At 41.6% G+C, this 21,814-nt stretch overlaps 1 protein-coding gene across 9 annotated transcripts in view; it reads right to left on the bottom strand.

The window, feature by feature from the left end:
* ankrd26 (ankyrin repeat domain 26) overlaps window positions 1-17,911 on the bottom strand; it is a 135,020-nt gene extending 117,109 nt beyond the window's left edge. For all 9 annotated transcript variants that reach the window (XM_078219858.1, XM_078219849.1, XM_078219856.1 and 6 more), the window contains exons 1-4: window positions 17,094-17,911; window positions 9,742-9,856; window positions 3,900-4,073; window positions 208-314 (exon numbers count right to left, since the gene is read on the bottom strand). In XM_078219858.1, the coding sequence (XP_078075984.1) occupies window positions 208-314; window positions 3,900-4,073; window positions 9,742-9,856; window positions 17,094-17,296 (599 nt within the window). In that variant the 5' untranslated portion in view covers window positions 17,297-17,911. The remainder of the gene's footprint in view (window positions 1-207; window positions 315-3,899; window positions 4,074-9,741; window positions 9,857-17,093) is intronic.
* Between the last annotated feature and the right edge of the window lie 3,903 nt (window positions 17,912-21,814).

Here is a 21,814-nt window from a genome sequence, read left to right as displayed (position 1 = left end):
ATGGAATGTCTCCTCTTGCACTCTCTTCATACATGTGAGCTCTTGTTGCTGGCAACCAGAAAATACAGCATAGCAACAGCAATAATCAGTGCTTGATAGGTGTTACTTCAAGAATTCCATAAGGAAAAACATAGAGAGAAAAGATATGCAAATTTTGCTCAAACACAATCTTATGTAGTAATTTACGACTTAATGTGCAAATTGTACCTCCCAGTTTTGTCCTTGGCATTGACATCTGCTCCTTCTTTAAGCAAAAATTCCACTATTTCTTGATGATTTTCAATAACAGCCAATAGAAAAGGTGTACAACCATCCTTTTGGAAACAAAATGTATTCAAATAATTTAATTACTGCAGCAGAATTAGCAGTTACACAATCTATGGATATGTTAGGTCATTTCCACACATTATGAAAAATTAGCTCTTATTTGAAAATTTTTAAAAGCTTTGCAGATTAACCTAATGATAAAATATTTGAAAATGTACTTATAGTCTTTATCTTACAACTTCACAATATAGGGACATTTTTTGTTAAAAGTTGCCATACAAAGTTGAATTTCGCCAGAACTACTAAAAATGTATTTTTGTTCATTCTTGGCATATGGAAGTTATGGTGATCACCACATGGACCTTTGCTTGAGGTTTCCACCTTTACAGAAGCTGGCATATAATGCAGTCCATGTGACATCAAGAAATGGCAGAAAGCACTAGATAATGCAATGGGCCCCAAAAGCATCCAGCTGTAATGCTGGTGATGTGTATTCGATAACTTGTTGAGCTTCTAGCCAAACTAATGTTGCAACATTGGCATCTATCCATCATTATGGTTTATTACCCAGGTATGTCTTTCTCACAAAAAACAGGTCCAATTACCATCCCACCAGCCTACTTTCAATCATCAACAGTGTTGGAAGGAATTGTCAAGAGTTCTATCACTTTCTAATAATTTTGCTCACCACCAGTACTTGTATTGGGTTCCACCAGGATCATTCTGCTCCAGACTTCATTACAGCATTGGTCTAAACATGAACACAAAAGCTGAATTCCAGAGGTGAGGTGCCGGTGACTGCCTCCGACATCAAGGCAGCACTTAACCAAATGTGGCATCAAGAAGCCCTAGCAAAACTAAAGTCAACAAGAATTGTGGGAAAAAACTCCATTGGTTGGAGTCTTGCCCAGCATTTGGGAAGACAATTGCTGCTACTGAAGGTCAATTGTCTCAGCCTCAGGAGACCCTCAAGGCAGTGGCCTGGGCCCAATATCTCCCACTACTTCATCAATCACTTTCCTTTATTTGCAGCAAGACTTGAACAGCGTTCAGGCTTGGGCTGCTAATTGGCAGATAACATTCATGCCAGGTGTCACTATTTCCAACAAGGGATTCTAACCACCTTCCCATGATATTCAATAAAATGACCATCAAAAATGGCAGTATAATGGCAACCTGATATATTAAGACAAACTACTTTATAATAAATACAAGTCATCCTTGACTGAACACACGAATCCACCACTTCTCACTCAAAAGAAAGAGCCATGACAGATAAGGACAATCAAAAAGAATTAAGGGAACCGCAGAATAGGATAGACAGAAGGGAAAGAGGGAGATAGAGTGATAGAAACAACGTAATAACAAAGAGCAATTCAAATGTCATTCATTGTTACTAGATTGGAGAGATGGTGATGTAAATACACTATGAAATCATCACAAAGTTAGCAATGAGATAAAATAATGTTTTTCAGGGCTGTAGCATATTGAGAAGTTCAGACGGCATCAAGTTTCATCTCAGGAACTCACTGGATTATCAACTCAAACATCAGAACACCAAAATGGATTTTCACTTGGAATGCACAAGAAACCCATAATATTTTATATATAGCTTACAAAGCTGAATAAATTTGGGAAGCGTCTTACTGCTTCTATGAAAATACTCACAATGGTCCCTATGTGGGTATGAAATGGAGCAATTCTGAAACAAACTGGTTTAGCAATGTGGAAACTTAAGTGGTGATCAAAGAGCAAAGTCTAAAAACCTGACTCTGTTCACTGCAGAAATCAAGATAAAAAACACCATCCATTGGAATACACCAAAAAACATTCAAGTGAAAGCATAGAAAATGAACACCAACTAGCTGACAAGGCAACTGAGAGAAATTACCACATTTCATCAAATGGGATTTAAAGAAAAAAGTGCAGGTATTTAAACAGAGGTTGTTATTCTTGAGCTAGATTAATGTGGAGAAATTGATCCAAAAGAACGGTCCAGATGCCAAGGAGTACATTTTCTACAACCTGCACTTTAAGGTGACTAAAGCTATTGGCACAATCCTTTTACAGATTTTAGAAATAATTTGTTGCACAGTGACTGTCTCCCTTTAATGGGGATAAAGTTCCATAATGATTAGTGAGGGAAAAGAGATAATAATTCATTAAACTTATTACAGCTGTTTCTATCCAAAATAAATGGAGCACTTAAGATGCTATAACGGCCATTTTAAAATTGAAAATGCAAATGAAAAGTGGGTATTGCTTTTTGAATGATGTAAGTAATTATGCATTTTAAATTTGATGGGAACTGGAAATCAATATAATGGGTCTGGTGATTGGTTACCTCCTTTTAACAATTAAGCCCAACTAAGTCTGCATTTATGGGCAGGTTGAAAAAAGATATGGGGCTGGAATTTGCAGGTTTTTGATGGCAAATTGTTCGCGCTTGCCATCATTGTCCTTCTGAATCTGACTGCAACGTCAGGCAAGTTGACATGATTGACGTGAATATGCTGAAGTTACAGTCCATCATTCACTGCTCTTCCACAGAATATGCTGGGGACACCCCTATTTCTCAGCGCCAGAAATCAGTGAAATCAATTGATATGGTGAGAACTTCCCCTTTTCTATTCTCATATTGCAGTTAGAAACCCCATATAGTTAGGTTGCGTACAGTGAGGTATAACTGGATTTTAATCGCAATTTGAGTAATAATAACTTCTGCTAAACAACTGTTCTGGCCCTGAAAAAATAATGCTATTTTTGTGAAATGTTGTTAATGTCTCAGTTATAATTAATGGCTAGACTTTTTCAACTTTGTTTTTCAAATAATTAGATGTATATTTGAAGTTTATAACATTTCAACTTTTACTTTAATGTTTGTCCCAATATGCATTTTGCTCTCTGTAACATTTTTAGCAAGTGATTTAGTTATTGGGGTTTATTTCCCGATTGGCGGAGAATTTTTTAAAATATATGAGTGGTTGCTTGAACAGCTTGATGACACGGCTGCAGCTCAACATTGGGAATCCCACCTAAACAGCACTATAATTAATTGTGTCTCAAAACAGTTGAAGCTCTCGCCAAATAGGCTGCTAAATCTCTTTAGTGGAGCTTTCTTGAGGTCAGTGGCAAACACTCTTGTTTTATTGCTGACCATAAAATCCAGGCCATTGTGAGCTTCTGACTACTTTATAATCTCTCCAGCCAGCTCTAGAAACCAAGTGTAATGCGTTGTAATACAGTAAAATGCATAATTTCCTAACCAATTTTCTTGTAGGAAATTTGATAGCAGTAATTTAATAATTGGACACAATGTTAACACTCAGGCCACCATTACAAGTATGGCTGGAGCTTAGCACAATTCAAGTATTTATAAGCTACCTAATCTATATTAATATGCACAATTTTAAGAGTAGTTTGATTTGAATTTGGAATAAATGACATAAATGATGAGCTCAACTGGGAAGCAACACTACCCAGCACGCCTTTAATATTCGCATCAGCAAGCATTATGTTATCAGCAAAAAGTCACATGCTTTGTATTGTACCATAACCCAAGTATAGCAATTTTCCACAACACATAAAAAGACATGCAAAAGATAACAATAAATAAACACAAATGTAATTACCTTATTTCGAGCATTCATGTGTGCTTCATGCTCTATCAGATGCATCACCAAAGTGATGTTAGGGATCAGAGCAGCAAGATGTAGAGCAGTATTTCCATTAATGTCCACAAGGTTAGTATCAGCATTATGGCCTAGTAAAATGACAGCACAACGCTCTTGTTGGCACTGCACTGCCTGTGGAAGATGTAACAAAAAGTTTATATAGTAGCAATTTTCACAATTAGATATTTGAAGCATAAAGTACATTTGTCAACTAGAGGAGAATCTAAACTAAAAATTGCATTTTGTTTCTTAACAATTCACATTTAATGGAAGTTCTTTGACATACAATACATAATTTCTATATGGGGCATCATTTAATTGAAAACTTAATTTATAAACTCAGCCCTTTTACTTTTGTGGGTGATGCAGTGAAAGGTATTTACAACATAAAAGGTGTCATACTGCATGACACACAATAGCAGCTATTTCATGTGAGATTATATCATCCTATGATTACAAAATTACCTTATTTCAATGGCTACATGGGAGCTTTTACTTAAACGCATCAACTCCCAAAATGGTGGGCTGGGATATTTTACCCAGAGCTGTGACTGAGAGATGAATTTGGATTGTGCAGTCCAACACAGGAGGATGCATCAGTACTAATGGGATATTTTGCTGCAGCTCTTAGCACCATCTGCTAAATAACTTTTCTGCAAATTATTTTGAAAAGTAAGCCTCAGACTTCTATTAATATGGTTTACAAACCAGCCATTAAGTTTGCGAGATGTACTGGGTAACCAATTTTTCCTTTCTATCAGTGAGGAAGAACCATACCTCTGGATACCATCTTGTAGAACTCTACAGTGATACAGGAACAGGAGTAGGCCACTCAGCTTCAAGCTTGTTCTGCTGATTTGGATCTTATTTCCATATATTTGACAAGGTACCTCTTGGTAGGCTGGTACAAAAGATGAAATCACACGGGATCAGAGGAGAGCTGGCAAGATGGATACAGAACTGGCTTGGCCATAGAAGATAGAGGGTAGCAGCAGAGGGTTGCTTCTCTGAATGGAAGGCTGTGACTAGCGATGTTCTGAGACCTTTGTTGTTCGTAGAATATATAAATGATTTGGAGGAAAATGTAGTTGGTCTGATTAGTAAATTCGCAGACAACACTAAAACTTGTGGAGTTGCGGATAGTGAAGAGGATTGTCAGAGGATACAGCACTGGTTAGAGACTTGGGCAGAGAAACGTCAGATGGAGTTTAGTCCAGACAAGTGTGAGATAATGCATTTTGGAAGGTCCAATGCATGTAGGAATTATACAGTAAATGGTAGAACCATTAAGAGTATTAACAGGCAGAAAGATCTGGGCATAAATGTCCACCGATCACTGCAAGTGACAACGCAAGTGGATAAGGTAGTCAAGAAGGCATAGGGCATGCTTGCCTTCATCGGTCGGGGCATTGAGTATAGAAATTCGCAGGTCATGCTGCAGCTGCACAGAACCTTAGTTAGGCCTCATTGAGGATATTATGTACAATTCTAGTCGCCACACTACCAGAAGGATGTGGATGCTTTGGAGAGGGTACAGAAGAGGTTTACCAGGATGTTGCCTGGTCTGGAGGGTATTAGCTATGCGGAGAGGTTGGATAAACTCGGTTTGTTCTCACTGGAACGATGGAGATTGAGGAGTGACCTGATAGAGGTTTACAAGATTATGAGTGGCATGGACAGAGTAGATAGTCAGATGCTCTTTCCTACGGTAGAAAAGTCAAGTACTAGGGGACATAGGTTTAAGGTGCGTGGAGAAAAGTTTAGAGGAGGTGTGCGAGCAAGTTTTTTTTACACAGGTGGTGAATGTCTGGAACGCACTGCCCAGGGAGGTAGTGAGAGCAGGCACAATAGCGGCATTTAAGGGGCAACTAGATGAATACATGAATAGGATGGGAATGGAAGGATACGGACTCCGTAAGTGCCTACAGTTTAAGTTTAGGCAGACATCATGATCGGCGCAGGCTTAGAGGACCTGTTCCTGTGCTGTACTTTTCTTGGTTCTTTTTTTTGATCTACCTTGGTTCCATACCCCTAAATACCCTTACCCAATAAAATAATCTTTCAGTCTAATTTTGAAAGCCTCAGTTGACCTAGTCTTGGAAGTAATGATAACATGTTTACATCAATACCACCAATATTACCACTAATAATGCCCAGCAACACAGCTTAAAGGCATTATTGCTTATCACTCAATAGCATATTGCTTTGTCAAAGAATTGCATAGTTGGAGAAATATTTTCATTCATATTTACTTGCTTTCTCCTCTTTAGTGGATAAATGAAATGAAAACTGGACGATGGCATGTCAATTGTACAAATCTCTCTTTACCTATATTTTACCTTTAGAAAGTTTACTGGGATGTTTGAAAGTTACATCCCTTATAAATTCAATAGCAGTCAGGGCTGAATTGCTCAGCAGCCTGAAGTACTGTCCTCTCAGCTCTTGGTAACAAAGTTCAGAGCTACGAGGATTAATAGTTTGAAAGTCTTTCTGGTGTTCTAAAGGCTTCAACTGAAATAAGCTTGTGCAACTTCATCATAGATGGCAGTGACTGCCAGCCATGTTTTTTATTTATTATCGAGCATAACCATACAGGAGTTACTTTAAAAATGCTTACATGTAGAGGTCACACTCCATTCAGCAATTTTCCATTTAGGTATAGTACAGAGCAATACAAAAGTGTACTGATAAACTTTATGCATCTCATCAGCCTACACCTCTCACAAAATTCCAAGAAGCTGACTTAAAACCCATCAGATTAGGGAAACAAACATGATAATAAACTGAGTTGTTCTACCAGAATCAAATAGATTTGTGAAAATAAATGACTCAATCATAATTGATCTAACAGCAGCACTGAGCTTTTGTCGTTATATCTTTAGATCTTTCATTTACATCTAAAATTGTTGTGTGCAGTCTTCTGATACTGACATGATCCCAGTTATTGTATTTAAACTGCAATGGTCTATGAGCTTGTTCTAATTCACCTATGGTTAATATACATTGGGGGCGATTCTTCCATTCTGACCCGCTGACTTTTTGGCGGGTCGGGTCAGATGTGCGTGTGCGCCGATTCACAGGATTCACGCATGCGTTCCTGACGCACATGTTTTTCCCACCGCCAGATATCCGGCGTGGTCGGGACATGCAGGAAACCGGGAATACCAGGTAAGTCATTTTAACGTGATTTAAATGTCATTAGCGGGCTTGAGACCGAATTCTCCAGGCCCGATAGCATCTCCCACCTCATCAGTACAATTTCACTCCGGTGGGGTTTAGAGTAGCTCCCAACTTTTGGGGAACCAGCAGGCGACCCTGTTGGAGTGAAGGGGGGCGATTGGGGCTCTGCAGGGGGTTAGGTGGTGGGGGGGTGATGCCCCCTAGGCATGGGCACCCTGGCAGTGCCAGCCTGTGCCCCCTGGCACTGCCCAAGGGGCAAAGTGCCCATGCCCAGGGGGCACCATGGCACTGCCCACTGGGTATTGGGCAGTGTCAAGGGGGTGGGGCTTAGGGGCAGATTGGTGGGAGTGGGGGGGGGGGGGGCCTGCTGCCACTCTGCATTGGGATCCAGTCAGGGCTGGAGAGAGGCCAGTGATCAAGGTGGGCTGGGAGTTTGGGGGGGGGGGGGTCCCATGGGCCGGAGGGGGGTGTGTGTGTCTGCCGGGGTTGGGGGATCGTCATTGCTGGGGTAGGGGTGGGGGGTTGGAGAACGGGGTGCTCCATGACGGGACAGGGAGGGGTGGGTGTCTGGGCTGACCTGGGAATGGTCGTGGTGGCCACGATTGGGCCGGGGGGGAGGGGGGGCCTGCAGCAAAGGCCCTGAACTGTCAGACTCTGGCGTGAATAGACACCGCCCCCCGATCTTTTAATGATATTTACGATTGTGACCCCTGCATTGCACAGAGCGTGGGAGATTCGAGTTACTGAAAAAACAATTGCGATTTACATCATTTTTCCCGTGAATCCAGCACTTAGAACCTTTTTGGGAGAATCACCCCCATTATGCTCAAAAAGATTGAGTCCCAATCTTGGGAAGGGGTCTATCAAATGTTAACATTCACAGGAACCTGATCCAAACATTGACTGACTTTTGAGATTCCATGTCCTCACTTTAGAAAGATAATTACATCTTCCCATCGCTGAGAATTTCACAGTAACTTCATTGCAGTGTTAATGTAAGCCTTACTTGACTAATAAATAAACTTTAACTTTAGTGGTGCACGGTCTCAGTTTTGAGTCTCTCCGATTTTTCTGACTGTGATGTGCAGAGAAGTACTACATAGCAGCCAACAATACTGCTTGAATTCCCAAACTGCTTCAAGTTTCCTTATTAACTATAAATAATTAATAGATTTTTAGGAGCAAGTATTGTGCAAGAAGAATGATAGAACTTTAAAATGGAGACTGAATTATGGTCCAATCATTAAGGCATAATAACTAGGAACAGAAGTAGGCCATTTGAGCCTGCTCCACCATTCAATAAGACCATTGCTGATTGTGGTCTTAACTCCACTTTCCTGTCTGCCCCCCATAATGTGGAGATGCCGGCGCTGGACTGGGGTAAGCACAGTAAGAAGTCTCACAACACCAGGTTAAAGTCCAACAGGTTTATTTGGTAGCAAATACCATAAGCTTTCGGGGTTTTAAGGTCCTTTAAGACCTGGCTGGCTGTAGAGATTTGCATTCTAATTAGTATTCTGTAACTTGATTTCTGTGTCTGTGCACTGTTGGAGAACAGATATCCACCCCATCTGACGAAGGAGCTGTGCTCCGAAAGCTTATGGTATTTGCTACCAAATAAACCTGTTGGACTTTAACCTGGTGTTGTGAGACTTCTTACTGTGCCCCCCATAACCCTCAACACTCCCTTGTAGATCAAAAATCGGGTCTAATTCAGTCTTGAATAGATTCAATGATACAATATTCACTGCTCTTTGGGGTAGAGAGTTTCAAAATTAACAATCCTCTAAAAGAAGAAACGCCTCATCTCCATCTTAAATGGGAATTCCTTACTTTGAAACCGTGCCCCTTATTTCTAGATTCCTTTACAAGAATCAGTTTATTCTAACTTTAAATAAATGTTTAGTGTTCAAATCTAGAGAAGTTAAATAATCAAATTAAAACAAATATTTAAATTTACTGCGATCAAGACAAGGCATTTTTTTTAAAGAAGAGACACGTCGATATTATTTCTTCAACATGGAGAGTCTAAACGAAGTCAGGCAGTGGGGGAGAGAGAAAAAGAGTTAATACAGGCCAACAAGGAGAAGAACTGGGGTGAAGATTATCAATGGAGAGTGGGGGCTAGTAGGTTGGAGGATGTTTGGATCATTAGTGGTGGTGTGGGTGGGGAAGGGGGAAGTGAGACAGTTTTGGAAGACCTTTTTTGATGATCGGCTGAGGGAATGGGACAGCAATTAACTCTCTGCTTAATTAGGGAAGGGAAAGGGGAAAATATAGACAAAAAGATCTTTTTCTTTAATGTATGCCAAGATGTCTGCTCTCACCCACACCAGAGATGGTGTTAGGCTGCCCCATAATGACCCTTGGTGACAACAGCCTACATACATACAGGGTCAACTTTTAAAATCAGCTATTTTCACAACTAAAGTTTTACACCTAACATTGAAAAGTGCTATGAAAATGCCACCTACATATGTAACCGGCAGTGTAGCCAAATGTTGACACAGAGCCCAATACAAAACTATTCAAATGGAACACTGTGACACACACTTCATTTTTAATGTAAAACAGATGCACAGAATTTGGTCAATACAACAACCACCTATTTATTTCTTACCTTCATCAAAGGGGAGCGGTTATCATTATCACAGATATTTAGTTTTGATTTGTTTTCCACAAGGAAAGTAACTGCCTCTGCATGCCCATTTGCACATGCAAGATGCAATGGTGCCCTAGAAAGAAAGTGAATACCAATGTATTTATCACAGAACAGTGGCACTGATGCATTCTTCACAAAGAATTCTAAAATGCATGTGTTCTTTCAAATAATTCTTTTTTTAAAGTAATATTTTCCAAAGCTGCAAAATCATAGGTTGTTACAAGGCAGAAACAGGCCATCTGGTCCAACAAGTCTTTGCTTGCATATTTCTCCACGTGACTCATACTTGCCTGGTTCTGCTCCATACTAATGAATACCAAACAACTATTTAATCCTGTGTTACAAGAATGAATTTATAAACTCTGCTTCAACAACTGCTTTTGGTTGAAAATTCCACCTTCATGATTAGAAATATTATTCTAGCTCCACTCAAATTCTCTCTTTAATCATCTCAAAATTCCACTCTTGTTACAATTTTGCCAACCACTGGTAACAAGCCACCATCATCTTGCCATCACCTTACATCACTCGTCTCATTACTACAACAACTATAAATAAAAACACCTAATGTTTGGAGTTTCACTTCATAACTGACACCATCCCCTTAATAACATTTGCAGTTCTGATTGTTTATGATACTTTCACCTAAAAATGTTAACAGTAAAGGACAATATTAAAATATTGATGCCAACAGTTTTAATACCATAATAAATTTCAGGAAGGAGGTGACATTTGATCTATTTTGCCAACCAATAACAAAGGGATATGGGGCTAGCATGGGAAAAAGGCATTGAAGTGAGTGATCAGCCATGAGCAGCCTCAATGGGTTGAATGCTCCTACGTTCCTGACTTTCCTCAGTATTTATGTAGCATATTTATCATAATTCTGAATTTCATTTCTTAACAAAATGCTTGTTTATAGTAACCAAGAGTAAATGCAGAAGTTTAGTCCTTGTAAATCATTAACAAATCAACTGGATCTGGATGAATAATCCAGAGACAAGTTCAAATTTCACCATGATAGTTTAGGAGTGTGAATTCTGTTAAAAGAAAAGAACATCTGGAATAAAAGGCTAGTGATAGTCCTATAACTTTGTGGTACTATTAAAGGTCGTTTATCACCATCTTTGGGTATTGCTGGTCTCACTAGAAGGACAGATCCAAAGGTGGTGGCACAGTGGAGAGAGAATGGCCCAAGGAATCAATGACTCCAGGCTCAATGAAATCTCAATGCATCGGCACAAAGATGGCCAAGAAAACCTCATGCTGATTACCAGCTACATGATCACCCCAACATCCCTCACCATGTTGAATAGCACTTGGAAGAAGCACTCAGGTAGCTCTCTGGTTGGGGAATTCAATATCCATCATAAAGAGTGGATTGGTAAAAGCACCACTGACTGAAACATGAAAGACATGGCTGCTAGGCAGAACTTAACACAAGGGGAAAAAAACTATTCCACCTTATTTTCACTGATCGGTGTGTTGCAAATGTATCAGTCCTTGCCAGTATAGGTAGGAGTGCGCAGTCCTTATGGAGACAAAATCTGGCCTTCAAACGGAGGACATCTTCTATTGTGCTAAGGCACAATAACTATGGTAAATTAGAATTTCCCATTTACATTGGTCCACCAGTGTTGAATGTGCCTTCAGCTGCCTAGGCCCTAAGCACTGGAATTTCTTAACCTCTCTGGCTTCCTTTTTTCACCTACAAGTTACTTCTTGAAACTTCGCTCTCTGACCAAGCTTTTGGTCATCTGCACTACTATCTCCTTGTGACTTGGTGTAAGGTTTTAACTAATAATGCTCCTCTGAAGCTCCTTTGGGCTTTTTTCTTTCTGCTGAACCTTCCTGCAAGCTCACTTTTACAACTGCTCAACTGAACTCCATATCTAAAAATTGGCCAACCCTCCTCCAAGCATACCTATTCATCCTGGCTTTGCACATACTTTACACTGATTTCTAGCGTTTTATGTATCCAAAACCTCAGCTGGTTTTCCTGGTTGCATCAATTCTCCCTAATCTGCACGTTCTGACCCTCAACTCGAGCACTTCCAGTATGTTTTTTTATTTTTCCTAAACCTAGGAATCCTCTCCACCACAGTTGACAAGGAGGGAGTTTGATCAATTCTATCCCATTTCTCCCATAGCTGGAGTCACAAGTTAGATGGCTGTGGGTTGGTCGGGGGTGGGGGGTAGGTGGGGTGGGGGTCACCCTGGACATCACTGCAGGTGTCCCTCAGGGTACTGTCCTAGGCCCAACCATCTTCAGTTGCTTCATCAATGACCTTCCCTCCGTCATAAGATCAGAAGTGGGTATGTGCACCGATGATTGCACAATGTTCAGCACTATTCGCAACTCCTCAGATACTGAAGCAGTCCATGTTCAAATGCAACATGATCTGGACAATATCCAGACTTGGGCTGACGTGTGGCAAGTAATATTTGTGCCACACAAATGCCAAGCAATGACCATCACTAATAAGAGACAATTTAACCACCGTCCCTTGACATTCAATGGTGTTACCATCACTGAATCTTCCACTGTCAAAATCCTTGGGGTTACCATTGACCAGAAACTCAACCGGACTTGCCACATAAACACAGTGGCGACAGTGGTTAGGTTGATTGGCCAGGTTAAAAAAAATTGCCCCTTAGAGTCCTGGGATGCGTAGGTTAGAGGGATTAGTGGGTAAAATATGTGGGGGTAGGGCCTGTGTGGGATTGTGGTCGGTGCAGACTCGATGGGCCGAATGGCCTCCTTCTGCACTGTACGGTTTCTATGATTCTATGAAGAGGTCAGAGGCTAGGAATACTGCGGCGAGAAACTCACCTCCTGACTCCCAAAGCTAGTCGACCATCTACAAGGCACAAGTCAGGTGTGATGGAATACTCCCCACTTGTCTGGATGGTGTAGCTCCAACAACACTCAAGAAGCTTGACACCATTCAGGACAAAGCAGCTCACTTGATTGGCACCACATCCACAAACATCCACTCCCTCCACCACCGACGCTCAGTAGCAGCAGTGTGTACTATCTACAAATGCACTGCAGACATTCACCAAAGATCCTTAGACAGTACCTTCCAAACCCATGACCACTTCCATCTAGAAGGACAAGGCAGCAGATACATGGGAACACCATTACCTGCAAGCTCCCCTCCATCCTGACTTGGAAATGCATCACCATTTCTTCGCAATCACTGAGTCAAAATCGTGGAATTCCCTCCCTAATGTCATTCTGGGTCAACCCATAGCATGTGGACTGCAGCGTTTCAAGAAGGCAGCTCACCACCACCTTCTCAAGGGCAACTAGGGATGGACAATAAATTCTAGCCAGCCAGCGACACCCATGTCCCACAAATGAATAGAAAGAAAATTCCTGCACTCTTGGTTTCATCCCCATCACCCTCTCCCTGAACCAAAATAAGATCTGTGTTGACTTCCAAAATCAATTGAATCACCCTCTGCTATTTCTGCCACAGAACACATCTTTTTCTTCCTATCCCTTTCAAAGTTCTGAAGAAATCATTATCTACACAACACCCTGGTCCCTTCCTCAATTGCGGGAGGCAGTGATGTATTGTCATCCCAAAGGTCCAGGACAATGCTCTGGGAATACAGGTTTGAATCCCACCACACCAGATGGTGAAATTTGAATTGAATAAAAATCTGGAATTAAAAGTTTAACGATGATCATGAAACCATTGTTGATTGTTGAAAAAACCCATCTGATTCACTCATGTCCTTGAGGGAAGAAAATCTGTCATCCTTATAATAAAAGCAAAATATTGCAGATGCTGGAATCGGAAACAAAAACAGAAAATGCTGGAAAATCTCAGCAGATCTGGCAGCATCTGTGGAGAGAGAATAGAGCCAACGTTTCAAGTCCGAATTACCCTTTGTCACAGCCTGTTATCCTTACCTGGTCTGGCCTATATGTGACTCTACGTCCACAGCAATGTTTGATCTGATTTGAATTGATTTGATTTATTATTGTCTTATGTATTAGTATACAGTGAAAAGTATTGTTTCTTGCATGCTATACAGACAAAGCATACCGTTCACAGAGAAGGAAAGGAGAGAGTGCAGAATGTAGCGTTACAGTCATAGCTAGGGTGTAGAGAAAGAGCAACTTAGTGTGAAGTAGGTCCATTCAAAAGTCTGATGGCAGCAGGGAAGAAGCTGTTCTTGAGTCGGTTGGTACGTGACCTCAGACTTTTGTATCTTTTTCTCAACAGAAGAAGATGGAAGAGAGTATGTCCAGGGTGCATGGGGTCCTTAATTATGCTGGCCGCTTTTCCGAGGTAGCAGGAAGTGTAGACAGAGTCAATGGATGAGAGGCTGGTTTGCTTGATAGATTGGGCTACATTCATGACCTTTTGTAGTTTCTTGCGGTCTTGCAGAGCAGGAGCCATACCAAGCTGTGATACAACCAGAAAGAATGCTTTCCATGGTGCATTTGTAAAGGTTGGTGAGAGTCGTAACTGACATGCCAAATTTCCTTAGTCTTCTAAGAAAGTAGAGGCATTGGTGGGCTTTCGTAACTATAGTGTCGGCATGAGGGGACCAGGACAGGTTGTTGGTGATCTGAACACCTAAAAACTTGAAGTTCTCAACCATTTCTACTTCGTCCCCATTGATGTTGACAGGGGCATGTTCTCCTTTACGCTTCCTGAAGTCTATGACAATCTCCTTCGTGTTGTTGACATTGAGGGAGAGATTATTGTTGTCACACCAGTTCACTAGATTCTCTATCTCATTCATGTATTCTGTCTCATCGTTATTTGAGATCAGACCCGCTATGCTGGTGTCATCAGCAAACTCGAAAATCAAGTTGGAGGGGAATTTGGCCACACAGTCATAGGCGTATAAGGAGTATAGTAGAGGGCGGAGGACACAGCCTTGTGGGGCACCGGTGTTGAAGATGATCGTGGAGGAGGTATTGTTGCCTATCCTTACTGATTGTTGACTCTTAAATGCCATCAGGGAAGGGCAATAAATGCTGGCCCAGCTAGTGATACCCATATCCCATGAATGGATTAAAAAAAATACTCCCAACACACCCACCCTTTTGCACAATACCTTCCTATAAAATTGCAGGATGTGGAATACCTGCACTCTGATCTCCTAACTTCCCACCAGCCAGCATTCCAAACCCTCCTTTCATGTGAAATAATGTGCACCAATTTAATGTACTGTATTCACTACCTGCAATGTGGTGGCCTCTACACTTAGGAAACCAAATGCAGATTGGGTGACTGCTTTGTGGTACACTTGTATTGGTCTGCAAGCTCGACCCTCTGTTTCTGGTCATCTCAACATAGACTCAATGATCAGCACCTCATCCTTCAATTATACACTGTACAGCCTTCAGGGCGAATGAATTAAAACATTTTTCAGGTAACAACTGATGGTAATGATCCTGCTATTCCCATTGACACCCTCTTAACTCACCTTTTCCTTTACTTGTTCCATCCCCTTTTACCTTACATCCTCCTCTGTTTAGTCATTCAATAAGAAGTTTAACAACAACTTACTGTGTTTACCCCAGTCCAACGCCGGCATCTCCACATCATGACTAGTCATTCAATCACAGCTGCTGTTCACCTTACCCTTTGTTCTTTCCTTCTTGTACCACCATTTACAACTATAGCTTTCCCCAGTTCTGATGAAAGGTCCTGGTCCGAGTCTTTCTCCTGATCCGCAGAGTATTTCTAGTATTTTCTGTTTTTCTTGTTCTTACCATATTCCTTTTTCACAAGCTCAAAGAAAACCATTAACTAGATCTTACCTCCTGAACCCATCATAGCAATCTGCTCTGACCTCATTTCAGTGCAGGTGCTCCATAATAAATTTTTAATGAAACATTTCTGCAACTTCATTCATAAGGTCAAACTTGAGAGACAGCATATAGTTTTTTTTTGTTTTTGTTTGTTTTTGCCTCCTTTTTCAAAACTAAATGGAAATAGCATCTATCGCGGTTTTACCAACCAAAGGGCCGTGACAAGCGGCGTTCCTCAGGGATCAGTGCTGGGGCCTTTGCTGTTTGTAATATATATATAAATGATTTGGAGGAAAATGTAACTGGATTGATTAGTAAGTTTGCGGATGACACAAAGGTTGGTGCATTTGCGGATAGCGATGAGGACCATCAGAGGATACAGCAGGATATAGATCAGTTGGAGATTTGGGCAGAGAGATGGCAGATGGAGTTTAATCTGCACAAATGTGAGGTAATGCATTTTGGAAGGTCTAATACAGATAGGAAATATATAGTAAATGGCAGAACCTGATAGGCAGAGGGGTCTGGGTGTACAGATACACAGGTCGCTGAAAATGGCAATGTAGGTGGAGAAGGTAGTCAAGAAGGCATATAGCATGCTTGCCTTCATTGGCCGGGGTATTGAGTTTAAAAATTGGCAAGTCCTGTTGCAGCTTTATAGAACCTTAGTTAGGCAGCACTTGGAATATAGTGTTCAATTCTGGTTGCCACACTACCAGAAAGATGTGGAGGCTTCGGAGAGGGTACAGAAAAGATTTACCAGGATGTTGCCTGGTATGGAGGGCATTAGCTATGAGGAGAGGTTGGAGAAACTTGGTTTGTTCTCACTGGAGTGACGGAGGTTGAGGGGAGACCTGATAGAAGTCTACAAGATTATGAGAGGCATGGACAGAGTGGATAGTCAGAAGCTTTTCCCAGGATGGAAGAGTCAATTACTAGGGGGCAAAGGTTTAAGGTGCGAGGGGCAAGGTTTAAAGGAGATGTACGAGGCAGATGTTTTTTACACAGAGAGTAGTGGGTGCCTGGAACTCGTTGCTGGGGAAGGTAGTGGAAGCAGATACAGTAGTGACTTTTAAGGGGCATCTTGAATAGGATGTGAATAGAGGGATATGGTCCCCGGAAGGGTAGGGGGTTTTAGTTAAGTCGGGCAGCATGGTCGGTGCAGGCTTGGAGGGCCGAAGGGCCTGTTCCTGTGCTGTAATTTTCTTTGTTCAAAGATCAAATAGGATCAGAAGTATCTTCTAGCTGTAGCAATAGCTTGGATATCCTGCTTTAGAGCCAATGTTGTATTCCAACAATTGAATTGTGAGAACAAAATATCAGGGGTTTATACTGCTGATGCGGAAAATCTGAAATAAGAGAAAATGCTGCAAAACTCAGTAGATTAGACAGCATATCTAGAGAGAGAAAAACAGTTAAAATTTCAGGTTGATGGCCATTGAAAGAGTATTACCAGCATTTTCTGCTCTAATTTAGGAATACATTAATATATTATATAGGTTATTAATGCCAGGTACCTCCTTACCTGTTTTCTTTATCCAGTTGATTCACATCGTTTTTCTTAATGAGCTGTCGAAGTTTGGATAAATCCCCGGTAGAAGCAGCTTTATGCAGTTTTCCCAAATCTTTCTCTTTCAGCTCGTACCCTACAGAGAGCACACTCCCTGTGTCCGAGGTGTTGGGAGAAAATTTTCTCTTTTTCTTTGCAAAGCGGAGTATTTTCTTCATTTTTCCCCCCTCTCTCTCTCTCTCTATATGACTACGGTCCAAGCTGTATTGTTGCCAAATAAAAGCGTGGGTGCATCATTCAGCCGTTCCTATGTGCTGTGATCACAACCTATGGGGACATCTTTAAACCCTCCCTCTATATAAATAAATGTGTATAATATCGATCACAATGGCAAATAGCTATTAATAAGGGAAGCGAATGTCCCTCTGGGGTCTGGAAGATGCCAAGCCTCCCAGGATTAGATCAGACGGGTTGGTTGCAGGGTTGACAGCAGATGGGGATGGGTTGTCTTTCTGAGGGAGAGATTCCTTCCCCCGCCGCCCTGCACACAGAGCGAGAGGGGGGGTGACTCAGGGACAATTCCAGCGGCTCTTGGGAGAGGGACGGATGGCCTGAGGCCAAGTCAGGGGAGATTTGACAGGCTGGCACCGAGCAGCAAGTGTTGATGTTGTGTGTGATCGATAAAGCCTTAGGAGCCAGGCTCTGTGCTATTTGCGGGCATAACAAAGGAGGTCCATTATCTTCCTTCACCGTTAGTCCCGGTTCCCTCTCCTCCGCCTCCGTCTTCGCTTCGCACAAAATTACTCCAACTGTCGCCCGCCGCCAACCGGTCTGCGCGTGACGTCACACGCTCCCCGCCCCGCGCACTCGACGTCATCACGCAGGGAACGCCATTGTCCAAATCAGCCAATCAGGACAGAGGGATGACCCTTCCGGGGTGGGGGGCGGGGCTTCTCCTGTCACATTGCTCTGAGTGTGAGTGTGTGCGTTGTCAATAATGCATTTTGATTTGGATTATTATTGTCACATATATTGGGAGGCAGTGAAAAGTATTGTTTCTTACACGCTATACAGACAAAGCAAACCGTTCATAGAGAAGGAAAGGAGAGGGTGCAGAATGTAGGGTTGCAGTCATAGCAGGTGTGTGTACAGGACCATACCTGGGCAATTTTCCACATTGCCAGTTAGATGCCTTTGTTGTAGCTGTACTCTTTTGGGCTTTGGTCTCTACAACTTGGCTAGGGGCATGGCAAGCTCTGGATCACAAGTCTTATTGCCAGAATATTGTAGGGGGCCCATAGCCTTTTCAGTATCCAGTGCCTTCAGCCTTTGCTTGATATCACCTAGAATGAATTGAATTGGTTGAATACTAGCACCTTTGATGTTGGAACCTTCCGGAAGAAGTCACACAGAGAGAAACTTGGCATACTGGCAGAAGTAGCATAGGGCCTCTTGTCACTGCCAAGGAATATATGGGTTTCAGCTTAGTTTGCAAAGAAAGTGTCGCTGTATTCAAAGAATACATACAACACGAATCAACACTTCAAGAACAACATACAGCCAAATATAAGAACGTGTCTAATGAAGAGAAAGCGAGACAATCTCATTAGATGGTTGCTCAAATTTTAAAAAGCAGTTTTTTTTACCAGACTATATATACCACAAAATGGAATTACCAGAATGAGCAACGTACATAGAATTGCCAAAAAGAGCAAGCCATTCTCTGAAGGAGAATTCATCAGTAATGCTTGGTTGACTTGGCTGCAATATTGCGTCCAAACAAGAAAACGCAATTTGACGAAGTTTCACTATCAAACCTAAAAAGAGGGCAAACTGTGAGGAGACGTTTAGAAGAAATCTCGGAGAACCTGGTCCAATATTTTAAAAGCAAGATAAACAATTTTTCTTCCTTCGCTCTGGCACTCAATGAGAGCTGTGATGTAAAACACACAGCAATATTGTTGATTTGCATTTGAGACATGACTATAAATTTGATGAGGTTACCGAGGAACAGGCTTCAATGCAGTCAAAGAATAATGTGACGACTGGAAAAGATTTATTGGAAGCAGTAAATAACAGTGTATCAAAATGTGGACTGAATTGGAAGAGATTGACAAGCGTGACCACTGATGGAAGTCCTAACTTGACCGACAAAAATGTTGGATTGTTGAAAAGAGTTCAGGACCAAGTGAAAGTAACAAACCCAGGGCAGAAAATCATTTCTCTGCATTGCACTATTCACCAAGAGGTTCTCTGAAACTGAGCAATGTTATTGAAACAGTTACAAAACTTGTCAAGTTTATTAGAGCAAGAATATTAAACCAGAGGCAATTTGTCTCTTTGTTAGAGGAGTTTGAGTTAAAGTGCACAGATGTTTTGTACGTACAAAGATGGCTTAGTTTGGGGAAAATTCTGCAAAGATTGTGGGTGCTAAGGCAGAAATTGATTTATCTTTGCAGATGGAAGGTAAAGACGTAGATTTTCCTCAGTTCAATGATGTGAACTGGCTGGTTGATTTTGGCTTTGATGTGGATGCTTAACCCTCTCTCCACTCACATTGTCTGTACCTTTAAGACTTGATTACCTGTAAAGACTCACATTCCAACCATTATTTTGTAAATTGAGTTTGTGTCTTTATATGCCCTGTTTGTGAACAGAACTCCCAATTACCTGACAAAGGAGCAGTGCTCCGAAAGCTAGTGGCTTTTGCTACCAAATAAACCTGTTGGACTTTAACCTGGTGTTGTGAGACTTCTTACTGATTTTGCCTTTGCCATTGGTGTCATGAATCACATGAATGAACTGAATTCTAAACTACAAGGAAGGGAGCTTTTTGCTCATGACATGTCAAGGCCTTCAAGACAAAGTTGCTCTTTGTTTTCCCATCAAATTGAAGAAAGGAAGTTTACACGCTTCCCCACTTTGCACCAGATTACAATATCTGATCAGAACCTGAAAAGATAAGTCCTGCTACTTTGCAAGCTAACTTTTCCAACCACATTGAGGATTTTATGATGATAGAAGATGAAATGGCTTTGATCTCCTTCCCTTTCACATGCATTATCGACAACACTCCAAATGACCTCCAATTTGAGCTTATTGACGCGGTCTGTTTTATTGCTTGCGGAGCGATTCAAATCAAGTATCAAGGTTTTACGCATCTCTTCATGAACAGCACTTTCCGAAGATCAGGGCTCATGCCCAAAAGATGCTTGTACTGTTGAGGTTAACTTACATCTCCAAAGAAACATTTTATGTTATGAAATTCAATAAATTAAAGAATAGATCCTCCATAAGACCATAAGACATAGGAGCGGAAGTAAGGCCATTCGGCCCATCGAGTCCACTCCACCATTCAATCATGGTTGATTTCAACTCCATTTACCCGCTCTCTCCCCATAGCCCTTAATTCCTCGAGAAATCAAGAATTTATCAATTTCTGTCTTGAAGACGCTCAACGTCTCGGCCTCCACAGCCCTCTGTGGCAATGAATTCCACAGACCCACCACTCTCTGGCTGAAGAAATTTCTCCTCATCTCTGTTCTAAAGTGACTCCCTTTTATTCTAAGGCTGTGCCCCCGCGTCCTAGTCTCCCCTGTTAATGGAAACAACTTCCCTACGTCCATCCTATCTAAGCCGTTCATTATCTTGTAAGTTTCTATCAGATCTCCCCTCAACCTCCTAAACTCCAATGAATATAATCCCACGATCCTCAGACGTTCATCGTATGTCAGGCCTACCATTCCTGGGATCATCCGTGTGAATCTCCGCTGGACCCGCTCCAGTGCCAGTATGTCCTTCCTGAGGTGTGGGGCCCAAAATTGCTCACAGTACTCCAAATGGGGCCTAACCAGTGCTTTATAAAGCCTCAGAAGTACATCCCTGCTTTTGTATTCCAAGCCTCTTGAGATAAATGACAACATTACATTTGCTTTCCTAATTACGGACTCAACCTGCAAGTTTACCTTTAGAGAATCCTGGACTAGGACTCCCAAGTCCCTTTGCACTTTAGCATTATGAATTTTGTCACCGTTTAGAAAATAGTCCATGCCTCTATTCTTTTTTCCAAAGTGTACGACCTCGCACTTGCCCACGTTGAATTTCATCAGCCACTTCTTGGACCACTCTCCTAAACTGTCTAAATCTTTCTGCAGCCTCCCCACCTCCTCAATACTACCTGCCCCTCCACCTATCTTTGTATCATCGGCAAACTTGGCCAGAATGCTCCCAGTCCCGTCATCTAGATCGTTAATATATAAAGAGAACAGCTGTGGCCCCAACACTGAACCCTCCATCAGTGATGACCACCTTGCAGCAGTGCTCTGCTTTGCAACTACAGAGATCACAACTAACTTCACCTCCCTTGTTGATGCCCATGAAATGCTTTCCTCTTCACATTGACGAAGGAAGTATTTTTTAGATTGTGAGGTAATTTTATTACAAAACAGATAGGCGGTCCATGGGGACATACTAAAATTCTTATGTGGCCCTCTACAACAATTATTGCCCATCCCTGGTGTAGCCCCTTGGAACCCATATGCGGCTGAAAACTTTAATCTTCAGAACATTCAACGCCAGTTGCTCATTTGTTTACAAGTAATTATTCCTGAGATTCTAGTGTCTCCCAGTTGGTCACGTCGCGAGTCTGCACAGTCTCCAGAGCCAAAGAAAAGTCCACAGGTTGACATGCCTCTATAATGTTTTCAATGAACAATTAAACATTTTTAAGCAGTACA

The sequence above is a fragment of the Mustelus asterias genome, chromosome 9, assembly GCF_964213995.1.
Source record: "Mustelus asterias chromosome 9, sMusAst1.hap1.1, whole genome shotgun sequence".
Classification (NCBI taxonomy): Eukaryota; Metazoa; Chordata; class Chondrichthyes; order Carcharhiniformes; family Triakidae; genus Mustelus; species Mustelus asterias.
Note: the sequence above shows the minus strand (reverse complement) of the source record. Positions and strands in the feature narration are given on the sequence as shown.